Source organism: Phoenix dactylifera, chromosome 13 (genome assembly GCF_009389715.1).
Source record: "Phoenix dactylifera cultivar Barhee BC4 chromosome 13, palm_55x_up_171113_PBpolish2nd_filt_p, whole genome shotgun sequence".
Classification (NCBI taxonomy): domain Eukaryota; kingdom Viridiplantae; phylum Streptophyta; class Magnoliopsida; order Arecales; family Arecaceae; genus Phoenix; species Phoenix dactylifera.
The window spans coordinates 12,237,876-12,258,117 of record NC_052404.1 but is presented as its reverse complement, the minus strand read 5'-3'; the positions used below and the strand labels follow the sequence as shown (position 1 = coordinate 12,258,117).

Here is a 20,242-nt window from a genome sequence, read left to right as displayed (position 1 = left end):
AAGTCATAACCTCACTACTTCCCGGTGCCACCCCTGGGCCCCTACTTTACAATGACAGAATCTGGTACGATAGCACGATAGAGGTGCAAGTGCAACCGAGCCCGAGCTCCCACCACGAGCTCATCACGCGGCCTAAATCGTGGACCAAATAGGAACGTTGGTTGACGTTCGGTCGAGATCCACCAATTCACGCATCAACAAAAATCTAAAACACTAACAAGAGTTCATCAGATGGACTTACAGAGTTGGACGCTTCCCCCAGCTAGCCTAGCTATATATATATATTGTATTTTTGGTTGTTGTTGCCTGCCGCTCAAGCTAGGCGCCAATCAAATGTTTGCTTGGTGTCATCCTGCGCGGCGGTAAACGCCCGCTATTCCACGGTTTCCACCCCTTATCCGTCACGACGACTTCCATCAAATGGTTGCAACCGCGTCGCCGAGAAACCTCTCGGAAATGGTGCCCCCCCCCCCATCTCGTCCCTTCCCTCAAATAATACCCGGTCTCCCGCCTCCTTTAAGTCCCCGCTAAATCCACACCAATAATTCCATAACAACCAACCCCTTATCTCGCCAAAGAAGAACAAAACAACGGAAAAGAAAGCCGTGGATCACTGGCGTCCGTTCCAATGGTCATCGCCAAGGCGTGGTTCGCCGATCTGCGGGCGCTAGTCGGCACCGGGGCCGGCTATGACCGCGGCCTCCGGCCGGACGACGCCCCGGGCGTTGTCGGGATTCTCGCCTTTGAGGCCGCGGCCACCATGGCCCGCCTCGTCTCCCTCCACCGCGCCCTATGCGAGCCGGAGGTCCTCCACCTCCGGTCCAACACCATGCGGTCCCAGGGGGTGGCCTACCTCAACTCCACCGACCAGTTCCTCCTCTTCCGCCTCGCCTGCGCCGAATCGATGGACGACCTCGACCGCGCCGCCGTCGCCATCTCCCGCCTCGGCGTCCGGTGCCGCGGGGCCCTCCCGAGAGGCTTCGCCAACATCTACGCCGACCTCAAGGCCGGCGAAATCATCGCCGATCCAGACCGGCTTGGGCTGGGGTCCACTCCGAAGGCGGTCGAGAAACGGGTCAGAAAGATGGCTCGCTATGTCGCGTCGACGGCGAGATTGTACGCGGAGATGGAGCTGCTGTCCGAATTGGAGGCGTCGGAGCGGAAGAAGGAGCAGCAGTGGAGGCGGTACAGCGGGCCGATACCGATGCAGAAACCTATCGCCTCCGATCCGCTCCGGCTCGAGATCAAGTCGCAGCGTCAGAGAGTCCGGCGGCTCAAGGAGGAGTCTCTCTGGAGCCAGAGTCAGGAGAAGGTGGTGGACCGCATGGCCAAAGCCGCCGTCTCCGTCTTCACCAGGATCTGCGCCGTCTTCGGCCAGTTCGTGCCGGGGCTCCCTACTAACCGGACCGGTCTCAGACCCCGAACCTATCCGATATTCACCAGCAAGTACTCGTCCGGTCCGATGGAAAGACCGATACCAAGGGAATCGAACATCAGAAACTCGGCTCCGATCTTAAGAACAAGGGAAGTGATGGCAAGGTCATGTACCAACTGGAGCGAGCAATTGGAAGCGCCACCGGGCACGGTCGGAGGATCGGGCCTGGCGCAACGTTATGCGAATGTGATCGTACTGGCGGAGAGGCTACATCTGACGAGGGCAGCCGGCGATGGGCGGGTGGACCGCGAGAAGGCCGGGGAGGAGGCGGCGCTGAGGGAGGAGCTGTATGGGCTGCTGCCGGTGGGGTTGCGGGTGGCGGTGAGGGCGAAGCTGAGGGAGTGCTGGAGGAAGGACGGCGGGGTGGTGGACGAGTGGCTGGCGAAGGGTTGGAAGGAGGCGGTGGGGCGAATTCTCGGGTGGCTGGGGCCGGTGGCGCACGATACTGTGAGGTGGCAGGAAGAGCGGAACATGGACCGGCAGCTGCGCTTTGACACGAGGCCGAGGGCGCTGCTGCTGCAGACGCTGCATTTCTCCGACAAGGAGAAGGCGGAGGCGGCGATCGTCGAGGTGCTGGTCGGGTTGAGCTGCGTTTGCTGGTATGAGGAGCGGCGGTTCGACTCTTCGAGGCCAGGTTTTGATGAACATGATTAAGATCAACTGATCAAGTTCAGAAGAAGATGAAGAACAGTTAGTTATGGAGATTTAGGAATTTGTTAAGCCCCTAGGAATTGGTAAAAACATTTTTGGATTCTTTTTTTTATGATAAAAAACATTCCTGGATTCATGTTTAAGGCATGGAATGTGTTTACCCATTCCCCTTGCTGGGTTGGCCGTTTCCAAGAGTTTCATAGTCCCAGAGGCTCTAGAGACGGAAGATGCTAGAAAATATACTTATTTTTTCGTAAATGTGTTGTCGATCAGGTGTCTCGCGTGACAACGTAGTGGACCGGTCAAAATTATCTTCATGAATTTGTGCGGCGCTGCCCTGCCACAAACGTCTCGGTCAAACAAGTGTGTCGTATTGTACCAAAAAAAAAAAAAAAGGCGCATCGTATCCGCGTCATGAATAATTTAGATCCAGCTTTTCTTCGGTTCCCACTCGATTCCACAAGATCAGTGTTCATGTCTCGAACGATGACGCTTAAAACACGGAAATAGATGGTAAAGGAGCTCAATTGAGTAATAGTAAGGTTTGACTTGATTCTTACTTTCTTACCTACCGATCCAATTCTATAGGTTCATACACCAATGATTCAAACATGTCAACTGAAGAGAGATATTACATCTATAGTTAAGTTCTGATGGGATTCGATATGTTGGTGCTGGTATGATTGTATTCTAAGCAGCATGATGTTAAAGATATAAATTATCAACAAGTTCATTAGGCATATTGGATGGATTGAGAGACTAAAATAGTAACTGTTACGGGGGAACTTAGCCACCATGCCCCACGTGACCGGCACGCGCGCCCAGGAAGACTACGGCAGCCCCTTGATCCAGCAATCCGACCCCGAGTCGGACATCTTCGGCTCCGCAGCCCGACCCCGAGTCGGCTGCCCCTTGATCCAGCAATCCGACCCCGAGTCGGACATCTTCGGCTCCGCAGCCCGACCCCGAGTCGGCAGCCCCTTGATCCAGCAATCCGACCCCGAGTCGGACATCTTCGTCTCCGCAGCCCGACCCCGAGTCGGACATCTCTCGACAACGACAGGCTATTCCCCAGAGGCACGCCGCAGCCTCCTGCTCCACTACTCCCTGCAACGGTTGTATCTGGCGCTGCTCCACGATCCCCTGTAACAGCCGTACAAGGCGGAACTCCACTACGCCCTGTCATGGCCGTACCCAGCGCTGCCCCACGACGCCCTGTAACGGCCGTGTCAGTGGCAGCTCCATCGTGCCCCACGATGACGAACCCCCCTGAAAGACCCCCCAGCCTGGTATATATGCGGCTGGGGGGAGAAGGGGGGGTGAGCAAGAACTTCCAGTGCATTCTCTTACTTGCTACTATTATCTCTCCTTCTCCTCCAATCTCCTCTGACTTGATCGTCGGAGGGCCCCCACTACCCCAGTGGTGGTGCGAGGCTTGCTTGCAGGTTTCCCGGTGGAAGGTGGAGCGCAATCAACACCAACCAAGGCAACTCAAACGGAACCCCGTTCACACCGCTGTGCCAATCGTTCTCGGTTTGGACCACCAGCAACAGTAATAAATAGTCAAGGTCATGCACGTTAGTAGAAACAATTCATTAATAGGTCGATCGAGCCACACCGCAGATAATAGCTTTAATTTAACAATAAAGCTAATTAAATCTCAGAGTTTATCTCGATGAGTGTAGATGCTAACCTGACCATGCAAACATGCATCAATTTGAAACACTTAAAGTGGGCTGGTGCTCATGTCATTAGAGTCGAAACACATGAGAAATGAATGCCATTATTCGATTTTATGAAGATCATTATATGCAATTATCGGGTTTAAAAAGGGGGACCTAATAATGATTAAACAAATCTCCAAACACATCTTTAACAACCAACTACTATATGCAACTACAATGAGCCCCATAGAAGCATCCATGAACTCTTTGTATGTCATATTCTCTAGCATGGTGACAACTCTACCTTAGAAAATTTATATCTATACTCTTATTTTTCTCCATGTAATCAATCTTTTGATTGTTCTCTACCTTCGAGTTACTGCTTTTTTTTATTAGCTTTATTCTTCATAATATTCTCATACTATTAGAAAGTTCAAGTCTTTTTATTAAGAAATATTGTTAAAATAGACTTTCTGATTGGCCTATTTAATTTGGCATACTAACAACCCTATCGATCACTAGAACTTTTTTTCAGAAACTAACAATAATTATAAAAATATATATATATATTGCAACTTTCTCATAGCCAACAAGTATAAATCATTATCGGTGCCAAACAAGAGCATCAATCAAAACTTGCATGCATGTTCAAAGATCTAAGTTGCCACATTACCTAAGTTGCAGCTCATGGAGCATTTTCGATCCGAATTGTGCTTTTTGAAAGATGATCTAATCCTCGCAAATGGAATATAGCATGTTAATAAGCTTTTTATTGGTTGCCATATATCAAGGATAGTGCTAATAGAAGCTTGCATTATTATTGAAGATTTTGTCGTGGACAAGGGTATTTTTGAATTGCTCATCGTCTTTTTTTCCTAGCATATGTTTGCTCATGAGTCATGAATGGTGAATGTTAAGCAGATGTCACATGTTTATTATGTATCCTGTTACGGGGGAACTTAGCCACCATGCCCCACGTGACCGGCACGCGCGCCCAGGAAGACTACGGCAGCCCCTTGATCCAGCAATCCGACCCCGAGTCGGACATCTTCAGCTCCGCAGCCCGACCCCGAGTCGGCTGCCCCTTGATCCAGCAATCCGACCCCGAGTCGGACATCTTCAGCTCCGCAGCCCGACCCCGAGTCGGCTGCCCCTTGATCCAGCAATCCGACCCCGAGTCGGACATCTTCGGCTCCGCAGCCCGACCCCGAGTCGGCTGCCCCTTGATCCAGCAATCCGACCCCGAGTCGGACATCTTCGGCTCCGCAGCCCGACCCCGAGTCGGCTGCCCCTTGATCCAGCAATCCGACCCCGAGTCGGACATCTTCGTCTCCGCAGCCCGACCCCGAGTCGGCTGCCCCTTGATCCAGCAATCCGACCCCGAGTCGGACATCTTCGTCTCCGCAGCCCGACCCCGAGTCGGTCATCTCTCGACAACGACAGGCTATTCCCCAGAGGCACGCCGCGGCCCTCTGCTCCACTACACCCAGCAACGGTCGTATCCGGCGCTGCTCCACGATCCCCTGTAACAGCCGTACAAAGCGGAGCTCCACTACGCCCTGTCATGGCCGTACCCAGCGCTGCCCCACGACGCCCTGTAACGGCCATGTCAGTGGCAGCTCCATCGTGCTACACGATGACCAACCCCCCAAAAGGATCCCCCAGCCTGGTATATATGCGGCTGGGGGGAGAAGGGGGAGGGTAAGCAAGAACTTCCAGAGCATTCTCTTACTTGCTACTATTATCTCTCCTTCTCCTCCAATCTCCTCTGACTTGATCGTCGGAGGGCCCCCACTACCCCAGTGGTGGTGCGAGGCTTGCTTGCAGGTTTCCCAGTGGAAGGTGGAGCGCAATCAACACCAACCAAGGCAACTCAAACGGAACCCCGTTCACACCGCTGTGTCAATCGTTCTCGGTTTGGACCACCAGCAACAGTTGGCGCTAGAAGGAGGGCCCGAATCTCAGAGCGATCGTAATGGCACGGCGAGGTGGTCGTGGAGCTTCCAATGCCTCCGGTCGCGGGGCCTCTCGCGCCTCCGGCCGGAAGGCCGCTGCGTCTCCAACACATTCTCAGCAACACTCCACCGTTCCACCCCCCATTCAGATGGTCGAAGCCGCTCAGTTCGACCAGTTAGCCCAGCAGGTTCGCACCCTCGCGGAGGCAGTGCAGAACCTGCAGGGTGTGATGTCTCGAGCGCCGCAGCGGGCCCAGGAGCCGCTGCTCCCTGAGCGCTCACCTGTCCTCCTCAACCCGCGCTCCTTCCTCTCCCATGGGGAGGAGCGCCGGCGCGAGGAAGATTCTCGAGCACGGTCCATTCTGCCGGGACCTTCCCATCGGAGCTGCGCGGGGTACGAGAGGCGGGCCCGGGCGCGTTCCCAGATCCCCCAGTCCTCAAGGAACCCGCGCTCCAGTCGGTCCCCCTCTCGGTGCTCCTTGTCTCCCACCCATCGGTCGCGCTCCCTGGACCGGTGGGTGGACGATCTCCACCGACAACTCCAGGTCCTGAAGGGCCACTCCAAAGATCCCTTCGCCGACTTGGAGATCTCCTCCCAGCCGGCGCTTGCCTCGAGGATCCTGCGGACCCCGAATCCGCCGGGGTTTAAAATGCCGGCGATCGAGCCCTATGACGGGGCGGCGGACCCGCGGGATCACGTCGAAAGTTTCAGGACCCTTATGCTCCTCCACGGAGCATCAGATCCTCTCCTCTGCAAGGCCTTCCCGGCGACCCTCCGTGGCCCGGCAAGGGCGTGGTTCGCCGGCTTGGAGGCTAACTCAATCCAGTCCTTCGACCAGTTTACTCGCCTCTTCATCACCCATTTCGCCGTCAGTAGCCGGCGGCGACTGGTCTCCGATTCCCTCTTTGATGTCCGGCAAAATGAGGGAGAAAGCTTGCGGGATTATCTTACCCGCTTCAACAAGGCTACGCTGGAAGTCCGGAACCTGAGCCAGGAGGTGGCTCTTTCAGCCCTGAAGCGTGGCTTCCGAAAGGGCAGACTCACCTTCTCCCTGGACAAACGCCTGCCGCGGAGCTTCCCGGAGCTGTTGTCCCGGGCGAACCAGTACGCGGACGCCGAGGAGGCGTCCGCCCACCGGAGCAAGGAGGCCGCCGAGATCCTTCCAAAGCTCGGGAAGAAAAGGCGAAAAGAGGCACGCCAGAGGAGGAGCCCGACGCCTCAACGTCGGCGCAGAAGCCTGTCGCCGGCGAGGAACAACGGCGCCCTACGCCCTCGTTCTCCGCCCCGACGTTTCAACCGGTACACTCCTCTCCTGACTCCCCGGGCCCAGATCCTTATGGAAATCAAGGGGCGGGAGGACCTCCCGGTCCCGAGACAGATGAAGAAGATTCCTGGGAGGAGGCCCTCTCGGGCGTACTGTGAGTACCACCGGGACCACGGCCACGACACCGAAGACTGCTTCCAGCTTCGGGACGAGATCGAGGCTCTCATCCGCCGAGGGCGTCTCGGTCGATATGTGAACGACCGACGTCCCCCCGCAGACCCGCGTCCGGCCGACCCGGCCCCTCAGGAGCCTCGGGAGCAGAATCGACCCGTCGCGGGCGTGATCCACACCATCACTGGGGGCTGCCCCCGGCCCGAGAGGAACGCAGGGGGCTCGACTGAAGCGTCAGGGGCAGTCGTCGCAAAGAGGCAGAGGGTCGGTAATGTAATCACTTTTTGTGATGAAGATGTAAAGGGGGTTCAGACCCCCCACGATGACGCCATGGTGATCTCCCTCACTATGGCAAACTATGATGTAAGGCGTGTTCTTGTGGATAGTGGAAGCTCAGCTGATATTTTGTTTTACGAGGCCTTCCAAAAGATGAGCTTGTCCAGACAATTGTTGCACGAAACATCCACCCCCCTCATAGGATTCACTGGTGACGCTATCTCAGCCGAAGGTGTCGTTGAGCTGCCTGTGACTGCGGGCGTTGCACCCGCAGAAGCCACGGTGCGGCTCGGGTTCTTGGTCGTCCGTGTTCCCTCGGCCTACAACGCTATCCTCGGACGACCCGGACTGAACGCCCTTCGCGCGGTGGTCTCTACGTACCACTTGCTCATGCGGTTCCCCACGTCGGCCGGGATTGGAGAGGTCCGAGGTGACCAACCGACCGCAAGGCAATGTTTTCTAGCAACTCTCAAAGGGAAGAAGCCCGTAGAAGCCTTAAGCGTCGAGTCCCTCGACGCCAGAGACGAGGTGGCCTTGCGGCACGGGGAGCCGGCCGAGGGTGTGATCGAAGTTCCCCTCGAGGAAGGTCGCCCGGACAGGACGATCCGGGTCGGCGCCAATCTCGACCTGGGAGCTCGGGCCCGGTTGGTGGAATTCCTCCGAGCCAATGTCGATGTGTTTGCCTGGTCGGCGGCCGATGTACCTGGGATCGACCCGGAGGTCATTTCTCACGCCCTCAACGTCGACCCGACCCACCGACCGGTAAAACAGAAGAAGAGACACTGTGCCCCGGATCGGATCCGAGTGGTCGACCAGGAGGTAGACAAACTCTTGGAGGCAGGATTCATAAGGGAGGTCAGCTACCCCGAATGGCTGGCAAATATCGTACTTGTCCGGAAGGCGAGCGGAAAGTGGAGGATGTGCGTCGACTACACCGACCTGAACAAGGCATGCCCCAAGGATAGCTTTCCGCTTCCGCGGATAGACCAACTGGTCGACGCGACTTCCGGATATCAGCTGCTGTCTTTCATGGATGCCCTCTCCGGCTACAACCAGATAATGATGGCTCCACAGGACGAGGAGAAAACTGCCTTTATAACAGACCGAGGGCTGTACTGTTACAAGGTAATGCCCTTCGGTCTGAAGAATGCTGGCGCCACTTACCAGCGCCTCGTCAACAAAATCTTCAAAGAGCAAATCGGCCGGAACATGGAGGTGTACGTGGACGATATGCTGGTGAAGAGCCGCCATGCAGACCAGCACATCGCGGATCTGGAGAAGACTTTCGCCACCTTGCGGAAGTTTCACATGAAGCTGAACCCAACGAAGTGCGCCTTTGGCGCTTCGGCCGGGAGGTTCCTCGGTTTCATTGTCAACCAGCGGGGGATCGAAGCCAACCCGGACAAAATCAAGGCCATCCAAGATATGTCCCCTCCGACCAAAGTGAAGGAGGTTCAGGAGCTCGCTGGGAGGGTCGCCGCGCTCGGACGATTTGTGGCAAAATCGGCCGAACGCTGCCAACCTTTCTTCAAGGTGTTGAAACGCCCGAAAGACTTCCTCTGGACGGCCGAATGTCAAGCAGCATTCGACCAGCTCAAGGAATACTTGGCGTCTCCTCCCCTGCTGTCCAAGCCGCAAGAAGGAGAGATGCTCTACCTCTATCTGGCGGTCTCCCCAACCGCAGTCAGTGCGGTACTGGTTCGGGAAGAGGCAAAGCTCCAGAAGCCTGTGTACTACATCAGCCGGGTCCTACGGGATGCCGAGACGCGGTATACGAAGGCTGAAAAGATCGCCTTCGCGCTGCTGACCGCGACCAGGAGGCTTCGCCCCTATTTCCAGGCCCATTCTGTCACCCTCTTGACCGATCAACCGCTGCGGCAGATCCTCAGCAATCCTGAGAATGCGGGACGGCTGGTGAAGTGGGCAGTAGAACTTGGTGAGTTCGACATCCGCTACCAGCCCCGACCCGCCATCAAGGCCCAGGCGCTCGCGGATTTCCTCGCTGAGTGCACGGTGCAGGAGGCGGAACCTAGGTCGCCGGAAACACCCAGCCTCGACCTCCCGATTTGGACGCTTCACATCGATGGGTCGTCGAACCCCGAAGGTGGAGGGGCCGGGCTGGTCCTTACCAGTCCAGATGGAGTGATAGCCGAGTATGCCTTGAGGTTCGGATTTCCAGTGACCAACAACGAGGCGGAGTACGAGGCCCTAGTCACGGGACTCAAACTCACCAAGGAGCTCGGCATCCGGCGCCTGAAGGTCTTCACCGACTCCCAGCTGGTGGTCGGGCAGGTCCGTGGGGAGTTCGAAGCCCGGAACCCGACAATGCAGAATTACGTCCGGAAGGTGCAAGCACTCATTTCCGACCTCGGCAGTGTCGACATCCAGCAGGTCCCAAGAAGTGAAAATGCCAGGGCCGACAGGTTGTCCCGCTTAGTGAGCGCAGACGCGCACAACTTGTCGAGGGCGATCTACCTGGAGACCCTGGATGCCCCGAGCATCGGCGAGGCTGGAGCGGTGATGGCGATTGATCCGGAGCCGTCTTGGATGGACCCGCTTGTCGCCTACCTCGCCGAAGGGATCCTCCCTGAAGACGAAGATCAAGCTCGGCGACTTGTTATGAAGTCCGCCCACTACGTACTCTATAAAGGGAGGCTGTATCGGACCTCGTTCACCGCCCCCCTCTTAAAGTGCCTCCGCCCCTCGGAAGCAGCCTACGTCCTCGGCGAAGTCCACGAAGGCGTTTGCGGATCACACTTGTGGGCTAGGTCCTTGGCGCACAAGATCATGAGGCAAGGCTATTATTGGCCTACCTTGTTGGAGGACTCAAAGGATCATGTACGGAAATGCGACGCCTGCCAGCGCCACGCCAACGTCCAGAGAGTCCCTTCTGTCCCCTTGGCACCAATCACTGCACCCTGGCCCTTCGCCCAGTGGGGAATGGATATCCTCGGACCATTCCCCGTCGCTTCAGCTCAGCAGAAATTTTTGATTGTTGCAATCGACTACTTCACCAAGTGGGTGGAGGCAGAGCCGCTGGCCACTATCACGGAGGCGCAAGTCCGGAAGTTCGTGAAGAAGAACATCATTGTCCGATTTGGGGTACCTCGGGTCCTCATCTCGGATAATGGCCGACAGTTCGACAACAAGCATTTCCGTGACTTCTGCGAGGAGTTCGGGATCGAGCATCGGTTCACATCTGTGTCGCATCCCCAAACCAACGGCGAGGCCGAGGTCACAAATCGGACAATCCTCCAAGGAATCAAAGCGCGAATCGGTCGGACGGGGCAAGCTTGGGTCGAAGAACTCGAGAATGTCCTTTGGGCGTATCGGACCACGCATCGGACCCCTACCGGGAAGACGCCTTTCAGCCTAACCTATGGCACGGAAGCCGTTGTCCCCATGGAGCTCGGACTCCCCTCACCTCGGGTGGCCGCGCACCGACCCGAGGCCAATTCGGAGCAACTCCGAGGGAACCTGGATCTCTTGGAAGAAGCGAGGGAAATGGCGCAGGTTCGGATGGCGATGTATCAGCGGAGGGTGGCCCGATATTACAACTCCAAGGTCCGACCGAAGCTTTTCAGAATCGGAGATCTGGTGCTAAGGCGAGCTAAAGCATCTCAACCTGCGGAAGGTGGGAAGCTAGCGCCAAATTGGGAAGGCCCGTATAGGGTTCGCTGGGTAAACCGACCTGGCTCCTACCAGTTGGAGGCCCTAGATGGTCGAGAAATCCCAAGGAGCTGGAATTCCGCTAACCTGCGGATGTATTACCAGTAGAACGACAATGCCAGAAAGACAGTTCAAAAATGTATAACACTTTTCATTTCAATAATTTTTGGTTACAATGGCGTGCTCGTGTGATTACAAGGAATTCCCAGAGGGGAATTAGGGTGTAAAGAAAGTAAAGAAGAGGTGGAGACTCCGAGGAGCTGAAGATCTGGGATCCCGAAACCTCCATCCGAAGCGGCTGCAATTCCGCCGGAAGTGGGTGCTTCCAACCGGAGGCGCCATCGGCGTCTCACGAAGAAGACGAAGAGCCGGCGCGGATGAAGAAGAAGTGGACGAAGGAGAAGTCCACACTGCTCCTACCCAGAGGCGCCATCCACGCCTCACGAAAAAGACGAGGAGCCGCCGCAGACGAAGCTCCCGCTGCCTCCAGGGGAACACCACCTCCAAGGGATATTCCGGTCCTCCCCAGTGTTAGGGGAGAGAAGGAATACAAGGGAGAAGAGCATATGGAGGCGCGGTCCCGGATCAAGCGCCTGGTGCGGAGCTCAATCGGGAGGCCGAACTTCAAGGAGGGGAGATGTGATCCCGGATGAAACGCCTAGAGCGGAGTTCCGCCGGGGAGAACCTCCTTGTTGATCCCAGATGAAACGGCTAGTTGGCGGAAGTCGCGAAGGGCGCACCTCCCGTTCCTTCGATAGGGGTCTCTCAACCATGCGCCGGAGAGGAGGCCCACGATCCATGGCAACCTGAACAGCTCCGGCTTGGCAGGCTCCATCGCACCTGCACCTATATTTATAGCCAAACTGCGGCCCCCCGGTCGTTCCGCTGCGGGTGGCTCCAATAAATGCGGGCGCATTGAATCCGGAGCCGATCCGGCTCTCGAGGCGTATCTTCCCGCGATTTTCTAAGCGTTATTCTCCTTAATCGCATTCTTTGTGCAGGACACTCCGGGTGGCCTGTACCCCTAGGTCCACATATCTCCGCTCGCGCCCAGGCCGCATCCGCCTCGAAGAACGCGCGTATCGCGGCCGCTTAACTGACACTCCTCGCAAGCAGCAACTAGCGATCCGATTTCCCAGGTAACCCCTCAATTAGCATTTAATGCCCATCTGGTGTTCCCCAGGCGACGCTTGGAGAGGAGGAGAAACACGATCGCAGCTGGCCACGGAGAAATCCCGTCGGGCGGCAAGCGACGGGCGCACGACCAGCGAGCGGAATTTCTCGAGGCTCGGCCCTCGGATGCCAGGCTAACCCGATGATCATCCCGGGAGCAGACTAGCCTGAAGCCCCGACCGGTCGCCTCGGCTAGCGCCGGCCTTGGCCGACCAACGAGCGAAATTTTTCGAGGCTCGGCCCTCGGATGCCAGGCTAACCCGATGATCATCCCGGGAGCAGACTAGCCTGAAGCCCCGACCGGTCGCCTCGGCTTGCGCAAGCCTTGGCCGACCAACGAGCGGAATTTCCCGAGGCTCGGCCCTCGGATGCCAGGCTAACCCGATGATCATCCCGGGAGCAGACTAGCCTGAAGCCCCGACCGGTCGCCTCGGCTTGCGCCAGCCTTTGCCGACCAACGAGCGGAATTTCCCGAGGCTCGGCCCTCGGATGCCAGGCTAACCCGATGATCATCCCGGGAGCAGACTAGCCTGAAGCCCCGACCGGTCGCCTCGGCTTGCGCCAGCCTTGGCCGACCAACGAGCGGAATTTCCTGAGGCCTGACAACCCTCAGATGCCAGGCTAACCCGATGATCATCCCGGGAGCAGACTAGCCTGAAGCCCCGACCGGTCGCCTCGGCTTGCGCCAGCCTTGGCCGACCAACGAGCGGAATTTCCCGAGGCTCGGCCCTCGGATGCCAGGCTAACCCGATGGTCATCCCGGGAGCAGACTAGCCTGAAGCCCCGACCGGTCGCCTCGGCTTGCGCCAGCCTTGGCCGACCAACGAGCGGAATCTCCCGAGGCTCGGCCCTCGGATGCCAGGCTAACCCGATGATCATCCCGGGAGCAGACTAGCCTGAAGCCCCGACCGGTCGCCTCGGCTTGCGCCAGCCTTGGCCGACCAACGAGCGGAATCTCCCGAGGCTCGGCCCTCGGATGCCAGGCTAACCCGATGATCATCCCGGGAGCAGACTAGCCTGAAGCCCCGACCGGTCGCCTCGGCTTGCGCCAGCCTTGGCCGACCAACGAGCGAAATTTCCTGAGGCCTAACCCTCGGATGCCTGGCTTAGCGCCGGAAGAAGTTCCTGAGGCCTAACCCTCGGATGCCTGGCTTAGCGCCGGAAGAAGTTCCTGAGGCCTAACCCTCGGATCCCTGGCTTAGCGCCGGAAGAAGTTCCTGAGGCCTAACCCTCGGATCCCTGGCTTAGCGCCGGAAGAAGTTCCTGAGGCCTAACCCTCGGATGCCTGGCTTAGCACCGGAAGAAGTTCCTGAGGCCTAACCCTCGGATGCCTGGCTTAGCGCCGGAAGATGTTCCTGAGGCCTAACCCTCGGATGCCTGGCTTAGCGCCGGAAGAATTTCCTGAGGCCTAACCCTCATATACCTGGCCTAGCGCCAGAAGAATTTCAAGAGTCGGGAGTCAGCGAGACGCTACCAAGAGTTAAAAAGAAGAAGGACGAAAGTGAAATGAAGAAACTCTATTTGCATTAACTTTCATTGTTTCAGGGCCGAGACCCATACAACTTGGCAAAACGCCAACACACAAAGAAAAGAACGAAAATACAGAAGGTCAGCTTGGAGGAACCTCCGGGTCGAGAACGCCGGCCACGTCCGCAGGGGGTAGGGAGACGGTTGGAGAAGCAGCAGGCAATGGCGCCGGAGGGGAGTCGAGAAGGGAGATCCCACTCAGGTCAATTTCGGGGTACTTAGCCGACACCCTTGCCAGGCCTTCCTCGAAGCCTAAGACAAAGGAGTCGGACCCCGCGTCCGACATGTCACGGACGAACTCGTCAGACTGACGATAGGCCTGTACCGCCTCCGACATATCACGGGTGAACTCGGCGGACTGACGATAAGCCTGTACCGCCTGACGCCCGATCTCCGCACTCTTCTCGGCCAGCGCCGCCTCTGCCCGCTCCATAATCTGAGCCTTCGCCTCCAAGACCTTCGCCACAATCCGGTCGTCCGCCTCGGAGGAGACCCTCAGCAGATCAGCCTGAGCCTCCTTGTGCTTCGCCTCGGCAGCAATGCGAGCAGCCTCAGCCTCCTCCAGGCGCGAATGAAGCTCCTGGTCGCTCGCGCGGGACTTCTCCAAGGCCGACTCCAATTCGCCCAGCTTGGCTTCAAGAGACCGGGTTCGGTTGCGGGCGTTGTCGGCTGACCGCTGGGCCTTCTCCCACCTCTCCCGGTAGTCGGCAGCCTTCCGGGACTGCTTCTCGGCCCGCTCCTCTGCCTTCTTGATCTCGCCCTCGAGACCCGAGGCAACCTTGAGTTGCTCCTGAGCCTCCAACAGTTGCTTCTCGAGGGTGACGAAGCCGAGTGCCCGCTCTTCGGCCACCCGGAGCCTCATCTCGAGGTCCCTGGTCGTCCTCCCCGCCGCAGCCTGACCTCCCTCCTCTACTGCCTTCAGTTGGCTCTCGGCCCTCGCCAGAAGCCTCGCATGTTCCTCGTAGCACTCCTCTAGGCGGATCATGTACTGGGCGAGCTAAGAGATAGGAAAAACGAGGGCGTCAGGCGGGGATCAACAGAGCCTATAAATGATGAAAGCGACCGAAAGAACACTCACCGACATGAGACAGACGCAGCTGGCAGCCCCAACGTCAGGGACCCTCATCTCCCGGACCTGCCTGCGGTCCTTCTCCAGCAGTACCGTCTCGATGAGGTTTCGGGCGCCGGCGAAAGTGAAGGCCGACCCCGACTTCTCCCCGGAGTCGGACGGTGGTTCTGCAGCCTTACCCTTACCCATCGCTTGGGGAAGAGTCATGCTGACCATGCTCGGGGCGGGGACCGCCCCTGGAATTGACAGGGTCCCGCTCGGCCGGGGCCTCGGCGCGTCCCTCCTCGTATCATCCGGAGCCGACCGAGTCAAAGGCTGGGCTGGGGACCGATCACGTCCGACCCGTCCATCTCGGCCGCGCCCGGGTGATGCCTCCGGAGAAACGGTAGTCTCGGCATCGGAGGGCTGATACAGCGTCAACTCCCGGTCTTCGCCCGCGGCGTCCCCTTGATCGGTGGGTCCGGACCCGTCTGTCGGCGTCGGAGTCGCCTGCCGGCGGGACTTCTTCGCCGGTGGGGCCCCGCTCGGAGGAGCTCGTTTCTTCCTCCGGACTGCTTCCAGTAGGGACGTCCTACCAACAGCCGTTGCCTTGTCCGACCGCATGACGTCGTCGATCTCTGCAAAAAGGACGAGGTGGTCGGAGGTTGAGAAACTGAAGGAAAGAACGAGACGAAAGAGGAGAAAAGAGCTAAAAAAGAAATGGTGGCGGGCTCACGGTCAGTGGGGACCGAGCTCAGACCAACGTTCACCAAGGTATCCTCGGAAATAAGGCAAGCCACCGAGGGGAGCCGGCCCTCGGCAACCAACCCCTTCAAGACGGCGACGCCATCGGATTCCTCCCTCGACAACTTCGATAGGCCAATCGGGGACTTCATCGGCGTCTCCCAGGTTGCCCTGATTCCCCAAGAGGGATCTCCGTCAATGAAAAAGAAACGCTCCTTCCAGCCGTGAATGGAGGAAGGAGCCTCCTTGACGAGGCCGCACCCTCGCCGCGCCGCAAAGCACCACCACCCTTTGTCCTGGGGGTGGCCGCTCAGGCCGTAGCATTCCCAAAAGACATTCAGGGTGGCGGGAACCTCGTGCATGCGGCAGAGAACCTGGAAGGCCGTCAGGGCGCGCCATGAGTTCGGCACCAGTTGCGTCGGCGCCACTCTTAAACCCCGAAGCACCTGCACAACTAAGTCCGAGGGGGGAAAGCGAAACCCAGCCTGAAGAATGCCCTCATTGATGGCGACCTTCCCTGGAGGAGGATGGGACATCCTCTCCTCAGGCCCCGGGAGCGTAACATTGCAGGCCTCGGGAAGGTGGTATCGAGCCACGAACCTATCTAGGTCTTCAGCGACCAGCTCCGACTTAATGCGGTCTGCTCTCACTTCGCCCATCCCTAATGGCCAGTGAATCTACGGTCAGGACGGGGTCAAGAAGGGGGAAAGGACCGGAACGACTGGAGTACCCTAATACAAAAGGAGAAAGTATGGAGAGCCTTAAATTGAAGAATGGGGCAACTCACCGGAAGAGAAGGAAGAACGGCTCCGAGAGCGTCAAAGGAGGAGCAAGCGAACAGTCCGACGGCAATGACGGCAGCGCAAAGGAGAAACTCAAAGATGTCTGTAAAGAGAAAGGCGGACGGAGGAGGGCCCCCGGTTAAATAGGCGGAAAGGTGGGTGACGCCTCGGTGACGCCAGAGGACGCCTGGCTGCCGAAGGGTCGCTCGCGCCCCAAAGGCGAATCGACGCCATTAAGGAAGGATGTCCGCCGAAATCCTCAGACTGCCAGGTCAGCAACAACCGCCATACGCCATAAAGAAGGCGGGGAGCTCGAAGCGCACGCGCCTCTCCGAGGGATGGCGGCAATCTCGAAGCATCACTCCCTTCACCCGTTCCCCTTCTGGTTCCAGGCTCGGAAGTAGGGGGCTACTGTTACGGGGAAACTTAGCCACCATGCCCCACGTGACCGGCACGCGCGCCCAGGAAGACTACGGCAGCCCCTTGATCCAGCAATCCGACCCCGAGTCGGACATCTTCGGCTCCGCAGCCCGACCCCGAGTCGGCTGCCCCTTGATCCAGCAATCCGACCCCGAGTCGGACATCTTCGGCTCCACAGCCCGACCCCGAGTCGGCTGCCCCTTGATCCAGCAATCCGACCCCGAGTCGGACATCTTCGGCTCCGCAGCCCGACCCCGAGTCGGCTGCCCCTTGATCCAGCAATCCGACCCCGAGTCGGACATCTTCGTCTCCGCAGCCCGACCCCGAGTCGGCTGCCCCTTGATCCAGCAATCCGACCCCGAGTCGGACATCTTCGTCTCCGCAGCCCGACCCCGAGTCGGCTGCCCCTTGATCCAGCAATCCGACCCCGAGTCGGCTGCCCCTTGATCCAGCAATCCGACCCCGAGTCGGACATCTTCGTCTCCGCAGCCCGACCCCGAGTCGGTCATCTCTCGACAACGACAGGCTATTCTCCAGAGGCACGCCGCGGCCCTCTGCTCCACTACACCCAGCAACGGTCGTATCCGGCGCTGCTCCACGATCCCCTGTAACAGCCGTACAAAGCGGAGCTCTACTACGCCCTGTCATGGCCGTACCCAGCGCTGCCCCACGACGCCCTGTAACGGCCATGTCAGTGGCAGCTCCATCGTGCTACACGATGACCAACCCCCCAAAAGGATCCCCCAGCCTGGTATATATGCGGCTGGGGGGAGAAGGGGGAGGGTAAGCAAGAACTTCCAGAGCATTCTCTTACTTGCTACTATTATCTCTCCTTCTCCTCCAATCTCCTCTGACTTGATCGTCGGAGGGCCCCTACTACCCCAGTGGTGGTGTGAGGCTTGCTTGCAGGTTTCCCAGTGGAAGGTGGAGCGCAATCAACACCAACCAAGGCAACTCAAACGGAACCCCGTTCACACCGCTGTATCAATCGTTCTCGGTTTGGACCACCAGCAACATATCCCATGGAGTTAGATATTTAACATGTACTCATCATAAACTCCAAAAACTTCTAATGTATGATATGTGATGACATTTTCTTGAAAAGTAGAATAATTTCATAAATTTGATCAGCAAGTAGTAAATCATAGTCTTTAGTATCTAGAAGTGAATGTCGAAAACACAACTGTATATATAGCGGCTCTAACTTTGGGTACAAAAAAAAGAAAAAAAAAAGAAAAAAAAGAAAAAAAAAACATAATGCAGCATGCAGGTGCCCAAGCAAAAATATTAATGATGCCATGGAAATTTCTATCAAAAAAGAAGAAGAAAAAAAAAAAGCTACGGGAACTTGGACGACTTGGTAAAACGTGTCTTGATGGAACATGCTATGTTTTTGCTTTCTTAAATGCGTTCCCTTTGTATGCAACCAAGGTTATGTTGCAGGGAATTATGTACTAATATGTACAATTTATTAGTTGTCTTTTCTTGACATCCACATACTCTTGTAAATTAGCTATTCACATGCATGATTACTCTAGTAAAAGTTACTTTTGCCATATAATACAATCAGCCATGACCCATGAGCTACTATGCAATTGTTTGTCAAGGTAAGGGGCATATATGGTGATGGATTTACAAGTTCATAGGTTGAAAGGATATACTTGTGTTTCAAGACATTTTGGCTCGCTTGATGATGAGAATCTGAGATGATTCCAAGTTAACTGGTCAACCATCTTATTATTGTCATTGAAGATAAATCTGGCAGTAATCTATCTCAATCATATGAAAGACAAAAGCGAGTGTACAAGTCTACACGGGTTATGAAATTATTGATTTTTTATATATATACTTAATTGCTCATTGATGTCTTGAGGAGACGTTTGAATAATCAATGGAAATGAAAGCCCAAAAAAAAAGGTAAGGAATCAAAAAAGAAAAAGAACACCCATATCTCTATATTAAACGGGAGAAGGTTTTGTAACCGGACTTTGCCTTGCCGACTGGACTCTCTCTCTCTCTCTCTCTCTCGCTCTCTCTGCACTTTTTCTTCAAATCGAATGGCATATTATAATCCTAAAATTAGAAAAATACAATTTTGTGTCACATTCTTTACCTGGCCAAGAGGAGAGGGAAGCCGAACCTATAGCCTCCACATCTCGAGATCCCTTTTTTTTTTTCCTTCAAATTCGGATGATTAAAGGATTCCAAGAAGATAAGTATATTTGAATTTCTCCTATAGTTATTTTCTTTAATAATCTCGACTTTTTTTATAAGATCGCAACAATCTATCAAGGACTTTATGATTTTTTCCCTTATTTTACTCCAATTACAACGCCATTCTTATATTCATACTTTGTCTTTAACTATTGTATCTGCACTTTGAAAATGCATCATAATTTGGAAATGAGCACACGAACAGGTGAAGTAATCTGCCATCCGCTTTCCGCATGTAGCAACTTCCCAAACCCATGAGCACGGGGGAATTGATATAGGAATCATGTGCAGGCATTTTATATAGAATAATCAACTCACACAATTCAGAAATTGCCCAGGATTTTTTTTTTTTAAAAAAAAATAACAGGTGCTTGTTGAAACAACTATAAGTAATGGGTTAATATTACCCACCCAAGGTAAATTAGCAAGGTAATATAACTTGCCGTAGGCCCATTTCATTTTCCGGTAGGTTCCGAAACTGATGGGTTAGGTTCAACAGTGTGTCAAATATTTCTGATTTGCCTTTGGCATCGAGCTAGAGTTTTCTTTTAATATATATCTTTCTAAATATGCAAAATTATATAAATGTCCTCATTAAAATTATTATTTACATGTATATCCTCATAAAACACTTATTTCACATATATATTCTTGTTTTTCTTTTCTTTTTTTTTGCATATATATCCATACCATCAAACACCATTAAAAATAAATGGTTTAAAATTAAAATAACTGAAGTACCTTTACGGTAGATATGCAAAAAATATATATATATATAAGGGTATACACATAAATATGTTATTCGCAGAGTTTTATATATTTAGAATGATATACACTAAAAAAATCTATTAGATAATGATCAAAATTCAGCTTAGACTTGCCGAGTCTTTCCTGATTCGGTTAGATCGACAAGTCAAAACAAAGGCCAAGTCATATTATCAATTTTCTTTGTTTAAGATCTTAACTCAGTTAAGTAGAAAATATTAGACGGTCATTTTGGTAATGCTATTTTCTATTTAATTTTGACATAATTATAAGTATTAAGTTTATAACATATGTATACTTTTCATTATTTTTTTAAAAATGAAATCATAATGAATTAAAATTAATTATAAATACTTTAAATGAGTAAAATATTTTTTAGTAAATTATAAATATTGAGTTTAAAATTTCATAAAAGCATCATAATTTATAATATTAATATTGGATTATGCGACATGATAATATCGATCTTTTTTTGTCATTGTC

At 54.8% G+C, this 20,242-nt stretch overlaps 1 protein-coding gene across 1 annotated transcript; it reads left to right on the top strand.

The window, feature by feature from the left end:
* On the top strand, positions 1-2,536 carry LOC103716750 (protein PSK SIMULATOR 1-like). Its single transcript, XM_008804889.4, has one exon. The coding sequence runs from the start codon at positions 629-631 to the stop codon at positions 2,087-2,089; it is 1,461 nt and encodes a 486-aa protein (XP_008803111.1). The 5' UTR covers positions 1-628; the 3' UTR covers positions 2,090-2,536.
* The last annotated feature ends 17,706 nt before the right edge of the window (positions 2,537-20,242 follow it).